This window comes from Cupressus sempervirens, chromosome 9, assembly GCF_028749045.1.
Source record: "Cupressus sempervirens isolate cs-2001-9-10 chromosome 9, ASM2874904v1, whole genome shotgun sequence".
Classification (NCBI taxonomy): Eukaryota; Viridiplantae; Streptophyta; class Pinopsida; order Cupressales; family Cupressaceae; genus Cupressus; species Cupressus sempervirens.
The window spans coordinates 210,952,415-210,971,330 of record NC_143126.1 but is presented as its reverse complement, the minus strand read 5'-3'; the positions used below and the strand labels follow the sequence as shown (position 1 = coordinate 210,971,330).

Genomic DNA, 18,916 nt, shown 5'->3' with positions numbered 1-18,916 from the left:
TTGGCAATTCATTCTATTCCTTTTGTTCACGTTTTTTTAATTGGCGCCATGTTTGATCCTATTTTCTATTGTCATTGGAAAATCATTATGTGACTTGGCACCGTTAGTATTATGATTGTGTACTTTCCAGTTCTATTATTATGTTATTGGCACCATGCATGTTTTTCTATCCAACCTTGCCTCTAGTTAGGCATCGTGTATGACTATTTTTGTTTTGTCTTAATGAAAGTTTCCTTGTGTTGCTGGCAGCATTCACCATTGAAGTTATTCCGTTATTGAAGACAGCAATTATCATCTAACGACAATCTTTTAATGAAGATGTTGATTCATATTTTTCATTTTTCTCTCTCATTATTTAGTAACGTTTGTTGGGGTTTGTTTTCTTCATACAACTAAAATGTGGCAGTTTTTGGATTGCTAGGAAACTATTACTTCCGAGTTTCTTCAAGACAAGGCTCGATCTTCTTTCGGTATCAATTATTATTTTGTATTCTAATAATCGATATATGAAGCAGCAAGTTTTCTCTATGAAGGGTACAATCTGTTCATGATTGTTTAGCAATTTTGGTGATACTCTTGATAAGTTGTTTTGTTCATTATCAGATATTGTAATTTTTTTATGAAATCTTATCATGATTTTTGGATGATCAATTCTGAAAGGATTCATCCATATGCAGAGATCTTGTAATTGTTTCAAGAGACTTTGGATAAAGGAACTACCCTGTGAGCTGTGTTATTTCCCTCGAGCAGGAGGGTTTCTCCTAGGATTTCTTGTGTTATCTGTTATTTAACTTTTTGTATTTCTTGTGATATAAGCTTATTATTCTGGTTCATAAACTTAAGAATGTAAGTGTTTTATTTATTATTGCATTTTGGTCTTCTATTTTCAGAGGACTTTAGCTTCAGTTTAAAGCTCTTATAAATTGTTATATGTAACGTTGAATATATTACTTCTGTTACATCCCCTATTTTGTGATTTTGAAAAATTTATCCAACCATTAATGTTTCAAGCTAATTTGAAATGACTAGTTAATATTTGTCACTCATTTTGATTTCATATGAATAGGACTATTGGTTATTTGTTATGTTCATGTGAAATGGAAGATGTTGGTTAGTCGTTATGCTATTACACTGAGTTGTCGATTCGGGTTCGGGGATAGATTCAGGTTCGGGGTTCAAGTTCATGGGTTCGGGCAAATTTGTTTTCCCCATTTGGGTTCGTGGGTGGGTTCGTGAGTATATATATATATATATATATATGCAAAAAAAAAAAAAAAAAAAAATTGTATAGTTGTAAAACTAACTTACTAAGTCATTTCATAGTATGAATATATCAATGTTACTTGATTATTGATCAATGCCAAATGTCAAAGATAAACATTAAATACTCACTCATTAATCTATGTTAATGTTGTAAATAAAATCATACATTGAATTACTAAAATGCAAAATGGAATTTCAAAACATAGACTACTTCATCAAATTGATAGATAATAAATTATAATTTAATAAAGTTTGAAACATGGTGATAAATCATAAATGAGTCAATGACAAATGTTTAAACATAGTTTATCAAAGATGCAAATGCCCTTCAAGGGTCAAATGGGTCATCAAAATATGAGGGATCAATGGCTTCATCCTCATCTATATCATTTTCCTCATCATTAGAACCCAAACTAGTTCCACTAGCCCCAGATGCAACCACATCCTCCTCCTCCTCAACATCTAGCAAGGCAATTCTAGATATATCCTGGACAGTCATATGCAAGTCAGAAGTCTCGGGTAGTACATCACACAAATTCTTTGGTCCCTTTTTTATATCCTGGATCCTTGCGTGATAGGAGGTGCTAGTTGTTGTGAATAAATACCAAATCCTCTGCTTTCTTTGAACCCAACCAGTTACACTTCACTAAGTGGATAAAGGAGTATGTACTCCAATTCTGCTCAGCAGCAGAAGAGCTCACAACCTAGAGAGACAACCAACACAATTTAAAAAAATTAGAAATTGTAATTTTACAATACAATAGGAATTTAAGAGTGCTAATTCAACAAGCTAAGTGGCCATAAGAAAAGGAAAAAAAAACTTAATTACATACTTGTGACAAGATCTTAATGGCAAGAGGTTGGAGGTACATGTAACTTTGCCCATTTAAGTACCACCATCCAATGGCATCCATTCTACTTTGGTCATTGATTGCATCAGGATCTGCATTTTTGCCTTAGACAAAATCTACAAACTCTCCTAACATTCGATGCCACATCAAGATCACTAAAGAGTCTGCTAAATGCCCTCTTATACTCAGTAGCAACTTCAAGATCTCTATATGGTGCCACTCTACTAGGAATAGAAAGTATCTCACCACTATTATATCTGGGAAAAGTGCATATGCCAGGAGGTGTAAAGGTGTAGTCATCTTGTTCCAATGATGTAGAACAATTTTCTTCACCTTATTGTACAAGGTATCCTCGAGATCTTGCTCTCTCCTCTGAATGACCTAGGATGTCAAATGATGTACATGTAAGTTATCTTGATGTAGTGTTAATAACTTAATTAAAATCAAAAATCAAAATATCTCAATAAACAAGGATAAAGTATTGTACAAAAATTTAAACTTACTGATTTCATTCTTTCTAGCATATGGAGTCCATGGCATCATATATGTCCCCCAAACAAGGCTCATCGGTGTCGGCATACCAAAGCATAGACATGATGGGCTCGGTGAGTTCTAATGCATATTCCACCCTATTCCAAAAATCATCACTCAAGATCAAATCCTTTATAGTTTTAGCCTTTTCTGTATCAGTTTGCTTCCATCCACCCCATTTGTTGCTAATAACCATTTGATACAATGCATCTTTCACCCTCACAAGTCATCTAAGGACGATTGTGTGTGAAGCGAACCTTGTTTCAGCAACCTATTACCATGTTAATTCAAATTGTAAGTTAATATAATAACACAAAAATTTAAAAATATGTATTAAATCATGTAAAGTATGACACAAAAATTAAAATGATAAATGACGCTAAATAAAGTTTAAAATTTACCTTCAATAATTCCAAGTGGGAGAAAGTTCTGAAAATTGCTTGTGACATGGTGGTTTGTCACAAACATTTGGATCTGCTCACCCTACTCATACACTTTTTTCTGTGAGGCCTCACCTCGACCCATCATAGCATAGATATTGTATTTCCATTTTGTTACCTAGGACTGGATATCTCGACATATATTTTGATACTTGATGGACAGTAAATTTTGCTACTTAACCGATGATATTTACCTTGTGGTTTTCCATTATGATATGTATTAGGACATAATTGGCATAGTCGATGAATTAATGGATATTTATTCAGCACTTCATTATTATGTTAGAAATGGGTTTTAATGTGATTCTAATGCTTAATGTGATCTTGTTAAGGAAGTAAGTAAAGTACAATTCTTGAAGGCTAATGATTAAATGTTATATGTAAATGATAGAAATATGTTTACCGTATGGATTAATTAAGCAACACACACAGGAAATAGACACGAACATCGAACAGCAAATAGCAGAACTTCTATTATTGTTCGCATATACCAACAGTACATTATGCTTCGATGATAAGATATGATGATATGTGTTCATTACAATGCTTCCCGAAGGGGTTATAAATACTTTCCGAAGAACCTTCCCGAAGGTATCCGTCGGCCAGATACATCATGTCCGCTACAAACTATTTACCGTCGGCTACATAACAAGAACTTTCCCGAAGGGACCTATCGGCTGATACACAATTTCCTTTCCAAAGGGACCCGTCGGCCGATACACAATTTCCTTCCCGAAGGGACCCATCGGCCGATACACAATTTCCTTCCCGAAGGGACCCGTCAGCCGATACACAATTTCTACTGACGACATCATCCCCCCAAAAAGAAAAGTCGTCTCCTGACGACTATTACAAAATCTCTGAGACAAATCAACAACCAAAATACATTGACTGACTAACTGGTCTTCAACACTGACACCTTAGCCAATCTGACCTTGATAGCCACCTGTGCCGCTTTCTGCTTTCCAATTCCGAGTACACTGAACCAAGTGTCGCTGCACTGCCTCCAACTAGATGATCAGCTCCTCCCGAGCTCTCTACGCATCCACCAAGACAGCCTCATGGCCAACACCTACTCTCAGTGCCTCTGATACACAGACACTCCATGCCTGCCGCAGCTCCAAGTCTTCTCAACTAGTCAGACTCCCACGACTGATATCCGCAACGACTGGGGGTCCAGGGGGCAACGCCCCTCGCCGCCAACACCAATTTAGCACTCTGAAACCCACACAAAACTGCACGAAACACACCATTTCTGTCATTTTCTGCCGATTCTACACTCTTTCTGGCAATCGCTGATTCTTCCCCTTCCTATGGTTCATCTGATATTCATTCTGAGCATTCTTGATTTGTCGATGTTTTTTTTTTTTTTTGTTATTACAAAACCTCCTTCCACAATTTCTCTAACCCTTGACAAAGATGCCAAATATCGGCTACTCCATGCATTAATCTTTCAAACATATAATTTAAATTTTACACTCCGTACGCCAAATTGTGGTTGAAATCCGTATGGCCAGATATATACTAGAAATCCGTACAGCTTAAAGTCCGTACAAGCATGAAAAAACCGTACACAAATCTGGAAAGCTTAACTGCACACCAAGCTTGAAATCCATACGCTGAACTGAGAAGAAGAATCCGTACAGTGCAGTGCGTGATTGACAAGAAGCTAATACCAAATCTGTACGGTAAAGTGATTGCCAAATTCTGTATGCTAACTTGCAATCCATACATTGTAGTCTTTATTGCAATTTTTGTATGCCACTTTGCAAATGAACTTGAAACCCGTACGGTTAATGACCATTAAAAGCCGTACGGTGACATCTATTAAAATCCGTACATTACTCATATTTTAATAAAGACGTACGGTAAAAGCCGTACAACCTCTCAAAAAATAACTTTAAAAGACCGTACGAGCTAAAATCCGTACGGTGCATCAGCCTTCAGGAAACTGTACGATGGACTTTCAAATTGATGTTACAATATGCAGCTCCTGAAACCCATACACTATCTTCAAATATTGAAACCCGTACACCAAAAGAAAATCGTACCTTTGCTGGAAATTCGTACATGAGAAAGCCGTACATCTCAGACTTTACAATCTGCAAAACTGTACACTTCCTCCAAAATCCATACGGTGCTTACACCAGCTCCCATCTCAAAAACCGTACAACTCAAAAACCAAGTGAAAACCGTACGGTGCTTTTCTTTTTTTCTTTTTTTTTCTTTTTTTTTTTTTTTTTCAACAACAAAAAACAGTCAATTTTCCCTTCGACCGTCGTCCCCGTCAGTCTGCAGTGACGGAAGGGTCTCCCGAAGGCCATTTCCTGATGCAGAAGTCTTCCGATCGTGATATATCTTCAACTTCGACCCATTCACCACCTAAGGCACTTCATGTCCATCCAAAGTCCATAATTTGATTGCTCTATTGTCCCCTACTTCCCGAATTTGGTACGGCCCGACCCATTTAATTTTGAACTTGCCTGGTTTGATCTCATTCCGATCATCGTACTTTAATACCCACTGTCCGAGTTGAAACCTGCTACGCCTGTTCTGTGTCATCTCCATACCACCCAGCTTGTTCCCGAAGCTCCGTAGCATGGACTCCATCAGTTGCCCCTTCTGGGCGCCAATAACACGTCCACTCCGTACTGCTGCAACTTTTATTAGAGCCTTCCGCTTTTTTTCCTGTGCAGACCGTATCGTGTGTCTTCGTTGCTGCTGGTACCTTTCTGCTATATTTGTGGTTTGACATAATACTTTCTTCCTACGCAGTCGTACAGTAGAATCTTTCCTTCTTTTGGGTTCGTAATGTATGTTCTGTCCTTCAGCTTCAGTCATATCCGCGTTTTCTTCTTCGGCTTCTCTATGTTGCTTCGAACATTCATTTCTTCCTCCGGCTTCTCCGTGTTCCTTCAGACATTCATTTCCTCCGTCGGCTTCTCTGTGTTCCTTCGGACATTCATTTCCTCCTTCGGCTTCTCTGTGTTCCTGCGGATATTCATTTCCTCCTTCGGCTTCTCTGTGTTCCTGCGGATATTCATTTCCTCCTTCGGCTTCTCTGTGTTCCTTCGGACATTCATTTCCTTCTTTCTTACCTTCGTCGATCCTTAGCATATTACAACTTGGAAAGAGCTCATAATCCTCTATCTGCCAGTGGTAAAGACCATTTACTGAATCCAAATCATCATCTCCTTCCAATCGTAGGACTCCCTCCTGATCGGGTTCCATACTCTGCCTCCTCTCATCATCTTCTCCTTTGGAATCCGACGATAGAGCTTCTTCTCCAACCATCTTAGTGTGTAGATCAATGACATACTTCCGGCCTTTGCTTTCAAGTGATAACGCATTTTTCTTCCAATCGTGTTTTACCTTGGCTTGTATCAACCAGCCCCGACCCAGAATGGCATCATATCCTCTCCGCTTCAGTGGGATCACGACAAAGTCCAACAGGAACGGTTGTGTTCCAATCGTCACTGGTTGTGCTGTCAGGACTCCCAATGGCTTGATTCCATGTTGATCGGCCGTTAGCAGCTGGAATGTAGGCGGCCATAATGACGGCTGTCCCAACTTTTTCCAAGTGTCTTCAGGCAACACATTGACACCGGACCCTCCATCCACAATTGTTTCCGTCAATACAGTCCCGAGAATTCCCATTTCGACGACTGTTGGATGGCGTCCGAATGAGAGGGCTAACAACATCAGATCTTCTGCACTTGCGCCACTTTCCTTCTCCTTTTTGTGCACTGTACTTGCTCCACTTTCTTGCTTCCTTCCATGTTCTCCTGGTAGTTGAGCAGCGGTACCAATGTTTGTGAGTGCCGATCGGAGCTGAGGCATACTGAGCAACAGATCACTTATCCTGACAGGTATCTCGGCTTGCAAAATTTGCCGGACAATGTTCTGTTCTGCGCAGTTCCGTACGGAAGTACTCGGCGTGTCCTTCAGGTGTGTCGTTTCTGCCTGTGTTGCTTTCTGGATCTCTACCCGTGCTTCTTCCAGTCTCTTCTTTTCTTCCGCCGCGTCGGGGTACACTTTTGCTTGCTTCCGTGTGATGGCCAAAACCTCTTCTTTGTTCGTCCCGACAGTGATCAAGTTTACTCCCGACTTCAGACACCTAGCATCTTCATGATCACCAGGTCCGCACCATCTGCATAACAACTTCGGTGTGTTCGCTGTTGTACACTCTCGGGCGAAGTGACCCCACAGATTGCATGCGCGACATTGAACTATCGGCCGACCATTCGCATCATACTGAATTCGACTCCTTCCGCCATTATTGTTGTTGCTGGTATTGTTGTTATTTTGACCGTGCCGATTGTTTCTGTATCCACCCGATGTGGCACCTTCCGTACTGGTGTTCCCGTTCCCTCCGGACGGGGAGGCCTCCTGTGTCAGGAACACTTGCTGTGGTGTTCTTGTTTTCAAATTGAAAGGGCATTCCTTTACTGAGTGTCCCATAATCTGGCAAATCTCGCAAAATTGCTCTTTTGGGCAGGATCCCTTCGTATGGCCTTCCTTCTTGCACTCAGTGCACCATAGTTCATTGCCCTTAGTTTCCTTGTTCATGTTCTTGAATTCCTTCATCATCCGAATCATGTCTTTCTGAAGGGCACGAACCTTCTTGTTGCTTCCTTCGTCATCGCTGCTATCATTTCCTGAGGATACATCGTCATCTGAATCGGACGAGCTGGTCTTCTTCTTCTTCTCTGTCTTCTGGTCACTTTCGAGGTTCATTGCCCGGTTGTACGCTTCATTGTATGTGGATGGCGGCACGATCTTCATCTTCTTCCGCAGCTTCGGGTGACGGCCTTCAATGAACCATCTTTTCTGTAACCCGTCAGCGGGCTTATTCTCCATCTTACTGATTAAGTCCTTCAACCTCCTGGCAAAGACCCGTACAGTTTCATTCTTCTTTTGCTTGGTATCGAATATCTCTGCGACAATTTCATTGTCATCACGCAAAAGTTGAAATTCTGCGATGAACTCCTTCTTAATGTTATCCCAACTATTTAATTTCTGTGGATCGGCATCAGTAAACCAATCAATGGCAACACCCCGTAGGGTTGCGGAAAATTGTCGGATCCATTCATTTGTATCTGTTATGCCATTCGCCCTCCAAATCGTTTCACATGTTTTACAATGTCGAATGGGATCAGCTGCTTCATCACCATCAAATTTAGGCAATTTTTCCTTCGGACCTGCCATTATTACTGTATGTCGAGGGTTTTGTTGGGTACCTGCGCTGTTTTGCACTCCCGCGCTATTTTGAGCACCCGCGCTGTTCTGCACACCCGCGCTGTTCTGCACACCCGCGCTGTTATGGACACCCACGCTGTTCTGTACACCCGTGTTGTTTTGGACACCCGTGCTGTTCTGCACACCCACGCTGTTTTCTGCTTCCGCGCTGTTTGGTGAAGAAGAGGGTTCGTCCACCGAAGTTATTCGTCCAGGAAGTATATCTCGGACGAAGAGGTCACTCCGCGCTCGTGCTCCTTCGGCACACCGAGCCGTGCGAGTCGATCTCCTTCCATCAGGATCCTCTTCCCGTGGCGTATGCAGGTTCAGAAACTCCTCCCTCGCTTCTTCCACAAAATCAAGCCGTTGTCGAGTCGCCTTCAACAATCCTTCCGCGCTCTTGTTTCCGTCGGAAATCGTCTGAAACCTCCTTCGACGCTCTATCTGCTGAGCCAAAATTAAATTTTCCTGCGCAACGCGTATGTCATCTTTTTCCTTCAGCTTACTCTTATCTTTGTTCAACTGATTCGGCATTTAATTCATACCCGCCTGCTTGCGTGCCAGATCCATCGGGCAACGGCGCCAAATGTTTACCGTATGGATTAATTAAGCAACACACACAGGAAATAGACACGAACACCGAACAGCAAATAGCAGAACTTCTATTATTATTCGCATATACCAACAATACATTATGCTTCGATGATAAGATATGATGATATGTGTTCATTACAATGCTTCCCGAAGGGGTTATAAATACTTTCCAAAGAACCTTCCTGAAGGTATCCGTCGGCCAGATACATCATGTCCGCTACAAACTATTTACCGTCGGCTACATAACAAGAACTTTCCCGAAGGGACCCGTCGGCTGATACACAATTTCCTTTCCGAAGGGACCCGTCGGCCGATACACAATTTCCTTCCCAAAGGGACCCGTCGGCCGATACACAATTTCTACCGACGACAAAATAGAGAGTTGATTATGAAATGTGTTATATGTGAATTGTAGAATAATGAAATTATTATGTACCTTTACTTTCATATGTATTTTTTTTATGTGACTTTTCATTAGACTACTGATGTTCGAGTTTAGTGTGCAGGAAAGGAACCATGGAAACTTAACGGGGAAACAGAGTATAAACACATGTAAATATGACTCTGCCAAGGTGAATCTTTATAAGATTCATAAACCTTGTTGTGATGTGTTTATTTTGTAAACGTGAGATGTATGTGTGTGGTACGTATTTCATGTGTAGATTCTGAACGTGTCATGTGTGATGTATAGTGAATTTTGTGTGTCATTTGACACTTGTACTCGTTATGTGAAAATGACATGTTCTTTGATGATGAATCATGTGGCCACCTTATTCCGAGTTAAATACCGTAATTGAGAAATTTGACTTATTGCCTTAAATTAGTAAAGAGAACAAAGTTACCACTATAGGAAATTTGAAATTGGAACTTACCTAGCATTGTGAGGGCCATAAAGTAGCCCTAAGGTGAATTTGTGATAAAAATAAACCCTACCCATGTTAATACTTTAAGTTACGGGGCTAATAGTGACCACTAGGGTGCCTAGAAGACCTAAGAGACCCCAAAAAGAATGCATTTTTTATTCAATCCGAAAATGAAAGTGATATACAGAGGCATGGCCTAATTAGAAACTCACTTGGCCACTTTCTATCTTTAGAGACAAATAGGGTTTGGAGGAAGAGGATAAGGAACTCTACTACAACTTTTCATTGCCATTGCTTGTAGTGAGGTTGGTATCCATGATCCATGGTGTTTTTCATTTGCATGTAGAGTTGATATGGTGTTCTTCATTCCATAGTAAATTTGGTGTATTGTAGATGTGGTTTGTGAATAAGGATCATTTTGTTTGAGTGTTGCATATGAGAAGTTTATGTGATTTCTTCCTTGAATCTTGTTTTGTTTCATGTTGTGTGTTTGTGTAATGGGTGTGAAGCATCACTCGCCCTTGGGAGGGAAGAGATGCTTGGGTGAAAGGGTTAATTGGGCTCACACATGTAGTTGAAGAACTCTCCCATGTGTGGAGATGATTTTTATGTGTTCAATGGAATGTGGACTACTTGTTTACTTGCATTTTGGGAGGTATACGGAGGTGTGTGAAGAGGAAAGTTATTGTAAGCCTCGAAAGGGCATGTTGATAATGAGAATATGTATATATTTGTGAATCATAGTTTTGGAAATCCTCCTCATGGAGAGAGCCCACCTTCACTCTATAACTTGATTCAATTGTTGAATCTTTGTCAAAGCCTTGGGTTGGGTTGTCTTGCAATGTATGGTGTAATGTTTTGTTATATTGATATGATTATGTATGCTATGTGATTGTGTAGTGTGCAACCATTGTGTCTTGTTTCCCCAAGCTCGGTGGGTGGCCTCCTTGAGGCCTAGGTTGGGAGGTGAGCCTCCATGGTTCCCCTTTTTTTGTCTCTCCTTTGCAAGTTTTTACTTGATGAGCTTGGAAGCTTGGAGTTTCATGTAATCTACTCATTGCATAGGAGAGAAAACTCTATTGTATTGTATTGGAATGGAGAAATAAACTTCAACTTGTTATGTGATTATATTGTGTTGTGAGAGTGTTGTCTTGTCCTATTCCATTTGCCAATAGAGAGATTCAGAGTCATCCATGTAGTGAGAAAAGATATTTCTATTGTGTATATTTTTTTTTTAGAATAATGCCTTCACCACCCTATGTTCATGTATGGCAAGAATGTAGTATGGAAGAAATGAAAAAACTTTGGAAGGAAATTATGTTGAATTGTAATTGTAGTTCCATTTTCTTGGATATGATCATGTTGAAGAAAAGAATTAAGCGTCATGGCAGACATTAGAAGGATAAATAGGAGATTATCATTTTTGTTTCCTTATTTCCTCAAGTTTCATAAGAATAATTAGATGCATTTGTGCTTACTCTTGAATCATATCAAGTATACAATTTGTTGCTAACTGATAATGAATTCGTAGACATGATGAATACTTCACAATAAAATTTGAATAATGGAAGTTCAAGAAGTTACAAGTAAAGGATTGTATTGTGTCTGATGCCAAGTATCTTGCAATTTAATTTGATAGTTTTAATGCATTTTTCATATTTCAATCTTAGATTTCATTATGTCGAATGAGCTTGAAATTCATAATACAAAGTTCAAATTAAGTAAGTTCAATTTATGAGTTACCATAGAGAAAATTGCAAAGAAAATAAGGCAATAAGCTACACAAAAGATAACAAAGAGCCTCTAGATGAATATTAGTTTCTGGAAAATGTATGGGCAAAACCAAATAATATCTCATTCTATTACAATCCATTAAAATAATAGAACCTGAATAAACATTAATATCTTGAAAATTGATTAGTTAGAAATTAATCATTTTCAAAATCTTCCCCATTAATAATGTCAGACTTGAGTGAAGAAGTCCTTGATTCATGATATGACCCTATACAAAAAGATATATATATATATATATATAAATCAAGAAAGAAAGAAATCTTTTTTTTATCCTAAACTGACCTAACATAATTAATGAGGAAATATATTTTTAAATCCTAGCCCATTCCCTCTTACCTAAGCATACCACATCTTATTCTATTTAAAAAGAAACCAAAGCAAAAAAAAAACATAATAATAAATAAGCAAATAATGATGGGATTGCCCCCTAGGCGGCCATGCAAAAGCCATGCAAGTGGTTGACCTTTGGATATGCAAACAAGCAATTATGTTAAGTCTAACATGGGCAGACATCTTCCTACACGCCTAGCATTGGAAGATATTGAAAGGAATGAAAATTACTAAAGACATCCCAATTTGCTCACCTACGTGGGCCTAGGAAAGGAGGAAAAAGCACTTGGAAAAGACTTGATTTGTTTTAAACTGATTTCTTACAACTACATTGGGAAAAAACCTTGTACCCACGTCCACTTGCCACAAAGTAACCCCTAGGCAATGGAACCAAGGACATTCCACTTGAATGGCGGTGGGTGGGAGCAAATCCTAGGAAAATTCGCTAGGAGAAGAGTATGGGAATTTTTTGTGAATGTAGGAAACTTAGGTAAATGTAGGGGGGAAGGGGGGGGGGGGGTAAAGTGTATTATATTAAGTAATAGTTAGATGGGTGGGCATAGGAACATAGGAAGGTAAAGTAATTTGTTTCTCTTTAGTATTTTTTTTTTTCTTATTTTATTTTATTTTGCTATTGAGCCATGTTTAGATAGAAATAAAATTTGGCTATAATATATAGTTGAGATTAATAAAGGTAAGTAGAATTAAGGGTTGTTAAATAAATAAAATATGTTGCTTGATGGGGAATACGTTATATTAGTTTTCCTTTAATTAAATAAACAAATAAAAAATTACTAGTAATGCTAGCCTTAGATATTATGTCTTTTGTGAATTATCATATTAATTCAAGTTAATTGAATGTATTGATTTACCCTTGCAATTGGGGGTTGACGCTACTGATCGATAAATGAATGAAATAAGAATTAATCTTCAATACCTAAATTTAAACCTAAACTAGATAAATAAATAAATAAATATCCTTAAATTATAACCAAGTAAATAATAAAAATAATTAAATATCATCTTAACATAGTTTGCAAACAATATAGACAACCAGGCAACCCGACATGGGGAAAAAAAAGAACTCGACTCCAGATTTCGAGTGGAGCGATCTTCATCCCAACCGCTAACTTCAACATACCAAGTTAAAGTATAGACTAGGTATTTCTTATCTAGTCGAAAATTCAAAAAACAATCGGCAATATCCAAATCCTTGACGTAACCCATAACCTTAGAATGCAACTTATACATATTCAGATATAACAAGTACCATTCAAGAATAATCACAACCTGATTTGAGTTTAAACCCATTCAAATTTAACTTCAAGTCCTTCGACTAAATTACAATATTTACGTTTTCAAAAAAAAAAATTAGTTGTGTTTTTGCCCCGTAGAATTTTCGAGCATGACATTTTCATCCATTCAATTTGGGTGCCAATTGCTTTCATCACCAAGTTCAAGGAGTGGATAGTGCATGGTGTCCAAAAGATATGCTCATATCATGCTTCTACCAAAGCACCTACAGCCTTACAAACTTTAGCATTGTCCGTTATTACTTGGACAACATTGTCAACTCCCACAGACTCTATGGATTCAATGAGAAGTTCGGCAATAAAATTTGCATCCTTTACCTGCCCTTCACAATTAACCGCCCTCAAAAACATTGCCCCCTTGGAGCAGACAACAATCACATTTATTAATGGACGGTTTTTGCAATCTTTCTATCCATCAAAGGCAATGCTCAACCCCATTTGGATCCAAGAATCTCTTATTGGTTTGAGGAGGTTTTCTACATTTTTTCTCTCATTATGCAATATAGTGGTTCTCAACTTTTCATATCTAGGGGCTCGATAACCACGAGATGCTTCATTTATTGCTTGCACCATCTTTCTCCAATAAGGTGATCTCACTAGATTGAATGAAACACCATTCGTAATGAGGCAAGCCCCAATCTTTATGTCAGCATTTTCTCTCTTTTCATTTTCAAATGCCTTATCTAATGGGCCTCTCTTGCAGGATGGGTGTGTTTCTACTTCATCTTCATCCATAAATGAGGTAGGTAAGAAGGGATGTGGTCTAGTGGTTGTTTGAGAGGGCGATGTTGGTGGTTTTTGCTTTGATTTATCTTTTTTCACCTTTGACACTAACCTATCAGCCTCTTGTTGTTCTTTTAACATACCTGTTATTTGAAGAGCCGGCAACCCCTTTTTACCTCCCTTTGGGACCCCTCACACATGGTAACCCTTTGACCTGGTGGGCCTATCAAATGATGTTTAACCTGGTAATATGAGCTTCTATATTGGTTTTGGCAAAAATTGCATTTCCATATCTCTAAACACAAAAGTCCATCTCCTCCACCTATAACAATCAACTCAAGCTTATCTCACACCTCACCTAGTTAACCATCCATCAGGGATTCTTATCTCCTCGTCACCCAATTGCCTATAAATTGAGCCCTTTGCTCCCCACAAATCATCCACCTCTGAGTAGGATTATTATACTGTTTCAAAAGCTAATTACTTTCAAGGCGTTATTTGGCATTATTCAGATTTTCATGCATCCATCTATCAAATTCATCCATTGTTGAAGCATCAAGCATACAATTCAGCACACATCCATAATCATGACCACATCAACACATCAAGGAGGCTACAGAGGTATTCAGGTTTGCATTCTCATTGTTTAGATTTCCTTATTCGTTTATCATATATGTATGTTAATTGATTTAGTTTGTTAGATGTTTGGCTTTAGCTTTATATCTTTTACATACTAAATCTAACGCAAACACCAGCAAATCAAGAAGTGAGATCAGTGATCAATTAAGCATTAAAGAAAACTTAAGAACTAAATTTGTAAACCAAGTTAGCTCATGGTGGGCAATAGGGAATAGTCTTGTTGTCAGGTCAAGCGGTGGGTGATCGCGCACATGTCCATGTAAATCCCTGGTCAGTCTAGTTTTAGTGGCAAAAGTTGTTGTTGTAATCACTAGAGGTCAGGATAGCTTACAGTCGGATGGATGGATTAATGGAAGGATTCCACAGTCTAGCCGGCTGTTCAGTTGGCACTCTAACACCAAGATCCTCAGGTGGTAGCACGAGATGGTGTTCTTATGCCTTATCCCGTGCACGGTAGGGTCATTCTCAGCTAAGAGTCAGAGGGGATACACTAGGTTTGTGGTTTGGAGGTTAAGCCTCTGAAAATTCTTCTCCTCACCTCCAAAACCAAGACTTGCACAAGACAGTTCAAGATGCATTTTCTCATTTTGATATGGTTCAGACTTGGTATTTACTTTTCCTTTATACTTTATTTCAAGATCAGCTTGATATATGTAAATATAGATATACAGTTTCATTTACTCCTTTCAGCTATATGAAGTGATAGTTAATTTTTCAGTCAGTTAATGATCTCTCCTTAACACTATTTATTTGTATTTGTAATCAAATAAAGTAAATAATCTTCATTTGTTAGTTAAGGCATTTCACGAGAATAATTAATATGTTATAACTATTAATCCCATGCATGTGAACATGATTTATAGCCTATTTGATTGTTAAAATATAAAGGAACTTAGGGTTAGGGAAAAATTGGATGTTTCGTGATTCGAGGGTTTCAAGTTTCAAATTTTCGCGATTCGAAGGTTTCAAGTTTCTCCTCATGTCGCAACGTGAGCAGATCTATCTATATTCTCATCGACAAGTTTGTGGGTTCATGCAGCTTTTAAAATTGTATTCTTAATCTAAGTTTTGATAAACCAGCAATTTCTGCAACCTGCATAAACACAATGCCATTTTTTATTGTGTTTCAAAGATTTTTTTTAAGACGCAATTTTCCTCACATTTTTTTTCAGCAACCATTTTCTCTGCAATGAGACTAAAACCCTGTGTCATTCTGCGAACTTTTTGTGCTTCTAAAGTTGCATTTCAGCAATGATCTTGGAGTTCAGCCAAGGTATTTCTACAGGGATTCTGGGCACGATTTGCAGCTCACATTTTTTTCACATGCTTTTTTTGAAGCTATTTGTTGCAGAAAATGTGCAACCTAGAGTTTTGTGGTGTTGGTTTTGCATCCCAGGATTTGTGCCTTGAATTCTTTGAAATAATATTTTTGAGTTCTATACCGGCTGATCAGCACGTCCTGCCTCTGTTTTTGTGCCTTCACAGGGTTTTCTAGTAACCTTATATCCATGATGGCATCTTTGACCAACACTACAACATTTGGAAGCAGTGCATGATGACAATATTTGAATATCAATGCCTTGACAAGATTATTCTAAGTACGGAAACACATCCTACACAAAATTGATCAAATCAAGACAAATTTGATGAGCATAATCAGAAAATTGTGTTGCTCATCAAACTTTCTGTTTAAGGTTTGACTCTCTGAAGTGCCTTTTGGATCATCACACTATAGCTGCATTCTGTCTTAAGGATCATGGTCTTTATAGACTCGTTGATATAGGTGATTCTCAGGAGCAAGCCATGGCATCCATTTGAAAGTACTTCCATCAACAATCTTTAGCATCAGCAATATGGGCATCTGCATATTCACTTTCTCTCGCAGTTAGCTGTTTAATTGTGTGAGATTTGAACTCAAAATCATGTAGTGTGGGGGCTTGTCAAGCTAGGAAGCAACAACAAAATCTGTTTTTAGATGGGGATGCTTGGAAGGCATCCAAGGTCTTGCAATTGGTTCATGCGGATATCTGTGGACCCATGAACACTCCATCAATTGCTGGATAAAGGTGTTTTTACTTTTTTGTTATTTGTTAATGATTTCAGGAGAAAAATATTGGTGTAATTTTTTCAGCATAAATCAGAGGTGTTTATTACGTTTCAGAAGTTTAAGTCCTTGATAGAGAAAAAGTCAAGTTGTCAGAGAGTTGCTCTTCGATCTAACAATGGTAGAAAATTTTGTTCTTCTGATTTCTTCAACTTTTGTGCATCACATGGCATTAAGCATCAACCTACCACACCTTACACCCCACAACAGCATGGTGTTGTCGAGTGCAAAAACCATACAGTTACTAAGATGGCTCAATCTATGTTGGAACATAGAAATGTTCCGAATAAAGTTTTGGCGGAAGCAGTCTATACTGCAGTCTATCTTCTGAAACAATCCCCCACAATTTGTTAAGAAGCTGACCCCAGTCTATCTTCTGAAACAATCCCCCACACAATTTATTAAGAAGATGACCCCAGAGAAAGCTTGGCCTGGACGGAAGCCCAAAATAAATCATCTGAATGCTTTTGGCTCCACAGCTTATGTTTGGATTCTAGATGCCAAGCACACCAAACTAGATTCAAAGACTCAAAAACTAATATTCACAGGCTACAGTGTTAGTCATAAGGCTCATCAGCCAATTAATGTTAATTCTAATCATCTCATATTCAATCAAGATGTAGTGTTTGATGAAAAGCAATGATGGTTTCAGCCTTCTCCTGAGGATCAGCCTCCAAAGGCTATAGATTTGGATGTTTGACTTCTATTCATTTCACTTAATGGGAGGGATTCAAATGATATTATGCCACCCTCCTTTCCTAAGGACATTCAGAATCCACATCCAGAGATACCAGGTGATGTTGTTCCTCCTGTGAAGGATGTTGGCTCTTCTACTCTCTAATTCAAGTGGTGGATCAAAACTATTAGTAATCTTCATGATGATGAACTTGTTGAGGGTAGATCAGCTGGGAATAAGAGTGAGCAGCGTAACGTAGTCAACTTTCCTCTTATGGAAAACATTCGTGATAGTATTTATGAGCCTTAGACATATTCAGAGGGTTGTGACAAAGCACGTGCTAAGATATATGAAGGCCACTCCTAATTTGGGGATTTTGTACAACAGAAGCACAGATCCTAGGCTCGTTGGTTTTACATACTTAAATTGGGCAGATCATGTTGATGACAAAATGTTTTCATTTTGAGCACGTGCACAGTCACATGATCAATAACAAGCAACAAGTGATAGCTCTTTCCACCACCGACGCTGAATATCGGGGAACTGTTAAGGCAATTTATAAGGCAGTTTGGCTAAAAAGGATGCTTGTTAATGCACATGTCACAAGTAAAGCCTACTCCCTTGTTCTCTGCTAATCTAGGGTCTTGAAACTTGGTAAAAATCGAGTCTTACATAAACTAATGAAGCATGTGGACCTTTAATGTCATTTCATCCACATGTTTGTCAAAGATGGATATGTGATGTTGCAGTATGTCCCCACCGAGGACCACACTAGAGATACCCTCACCAAGTCTCAGTCCAAAAAAGTTTCTTAAATTTAGTGGGGCAACTTGGTATAGTTGATAGAATGATCATTAAGGATATTAGAATATTTTTAATTCTTCTAATATTTTAATATCTTTTGTGATTCTTAGCTAACTTTGTAGAATCTTTTATTAATGGTCATTCAGGCTTTAGTCCTCTATTTTTTTAAGACTTTGGCTTCAAGTTGAAGCTCTTGCAAATTGTGATATGTGACCATTGAATCTGTAAACTCAATCAAGAAGCAATTCCAAGTTTCAAGGTCAAATACATAGATCTGCCAAGTTCATTAAATTTGGAACAAGACATTTTTCTATATCAATCACACCTTTGGAGGTGCTTTGATCCTTCTACCTGAAGTGATATTACAAAAAATATTTTGTTGAAGGTTCAGCCTTATGGCTTTGCCTTTTTGGTTAAGAACCAAGGACTGAGGGGTGTCCATTCCACCAAATTTGCCCGCGGCACGATCCTAGCTTCATCCCTTTTTGATGTCAGGGGCCTTGCACTCAGCAAGACTTGATCCCTGGTGGGCTCTTTGTGAGCCATTCAACTTCACCAGTAGACCAAGAGCCCTTTGATGTTATCAGTTTTTTCAGCAAAGGAATTTTAAACTTCTTGCTTGTACAAAATAGAGAGATTGCAAAGGTGTGTCAAAAAGATTATACAAGAAGAGAACCAATAATAGCTAGAAGACTAATACCTAATAGTTAAAATATGTTACATATAAGCCAAGCATCGATCAAGCATTCACTA

At 38.5% G+C, this 18,916-nt stretch overlaps 1 protein-coding gene across 1 annotated transcript; it reads right to left on the bottom strand.

Moving 5' to 3' along the window:
• Positions 1 to 1,474: 1,474 nt before the first annotated feature.
• Positions 1,475 to 18,908, bottom strand: LOC149538246 (uncharacterized). The gene is made up of 4 exons (XM_089799620.1): positions 3,047 to 18,908; positions 2,618 to 2,916; positions 2,097 to 2,495; positions 1,475 to 1,967 (listed from the first exon to the last, which is right to left on the bottom strand). The coding sequence occupies exon 1, from the start codon at positions 8,855 to 8,857 to the stop codon at positions 5,468 to 5,470; it is 3,390 nt and encodes a 1,129-aa protein (XP_089655746.1). The 5' UTR covers positions 8,858 to 18,908; the 3' UTR covers positions 1,475 to 1,967; positions 2,097 to 2,495; positions 2,618 to 2,916; positions 3,047 to 5,467.
• Between the last annotated feature and the right edge of the window lie 8 nt (positions 18,909 to 18,916).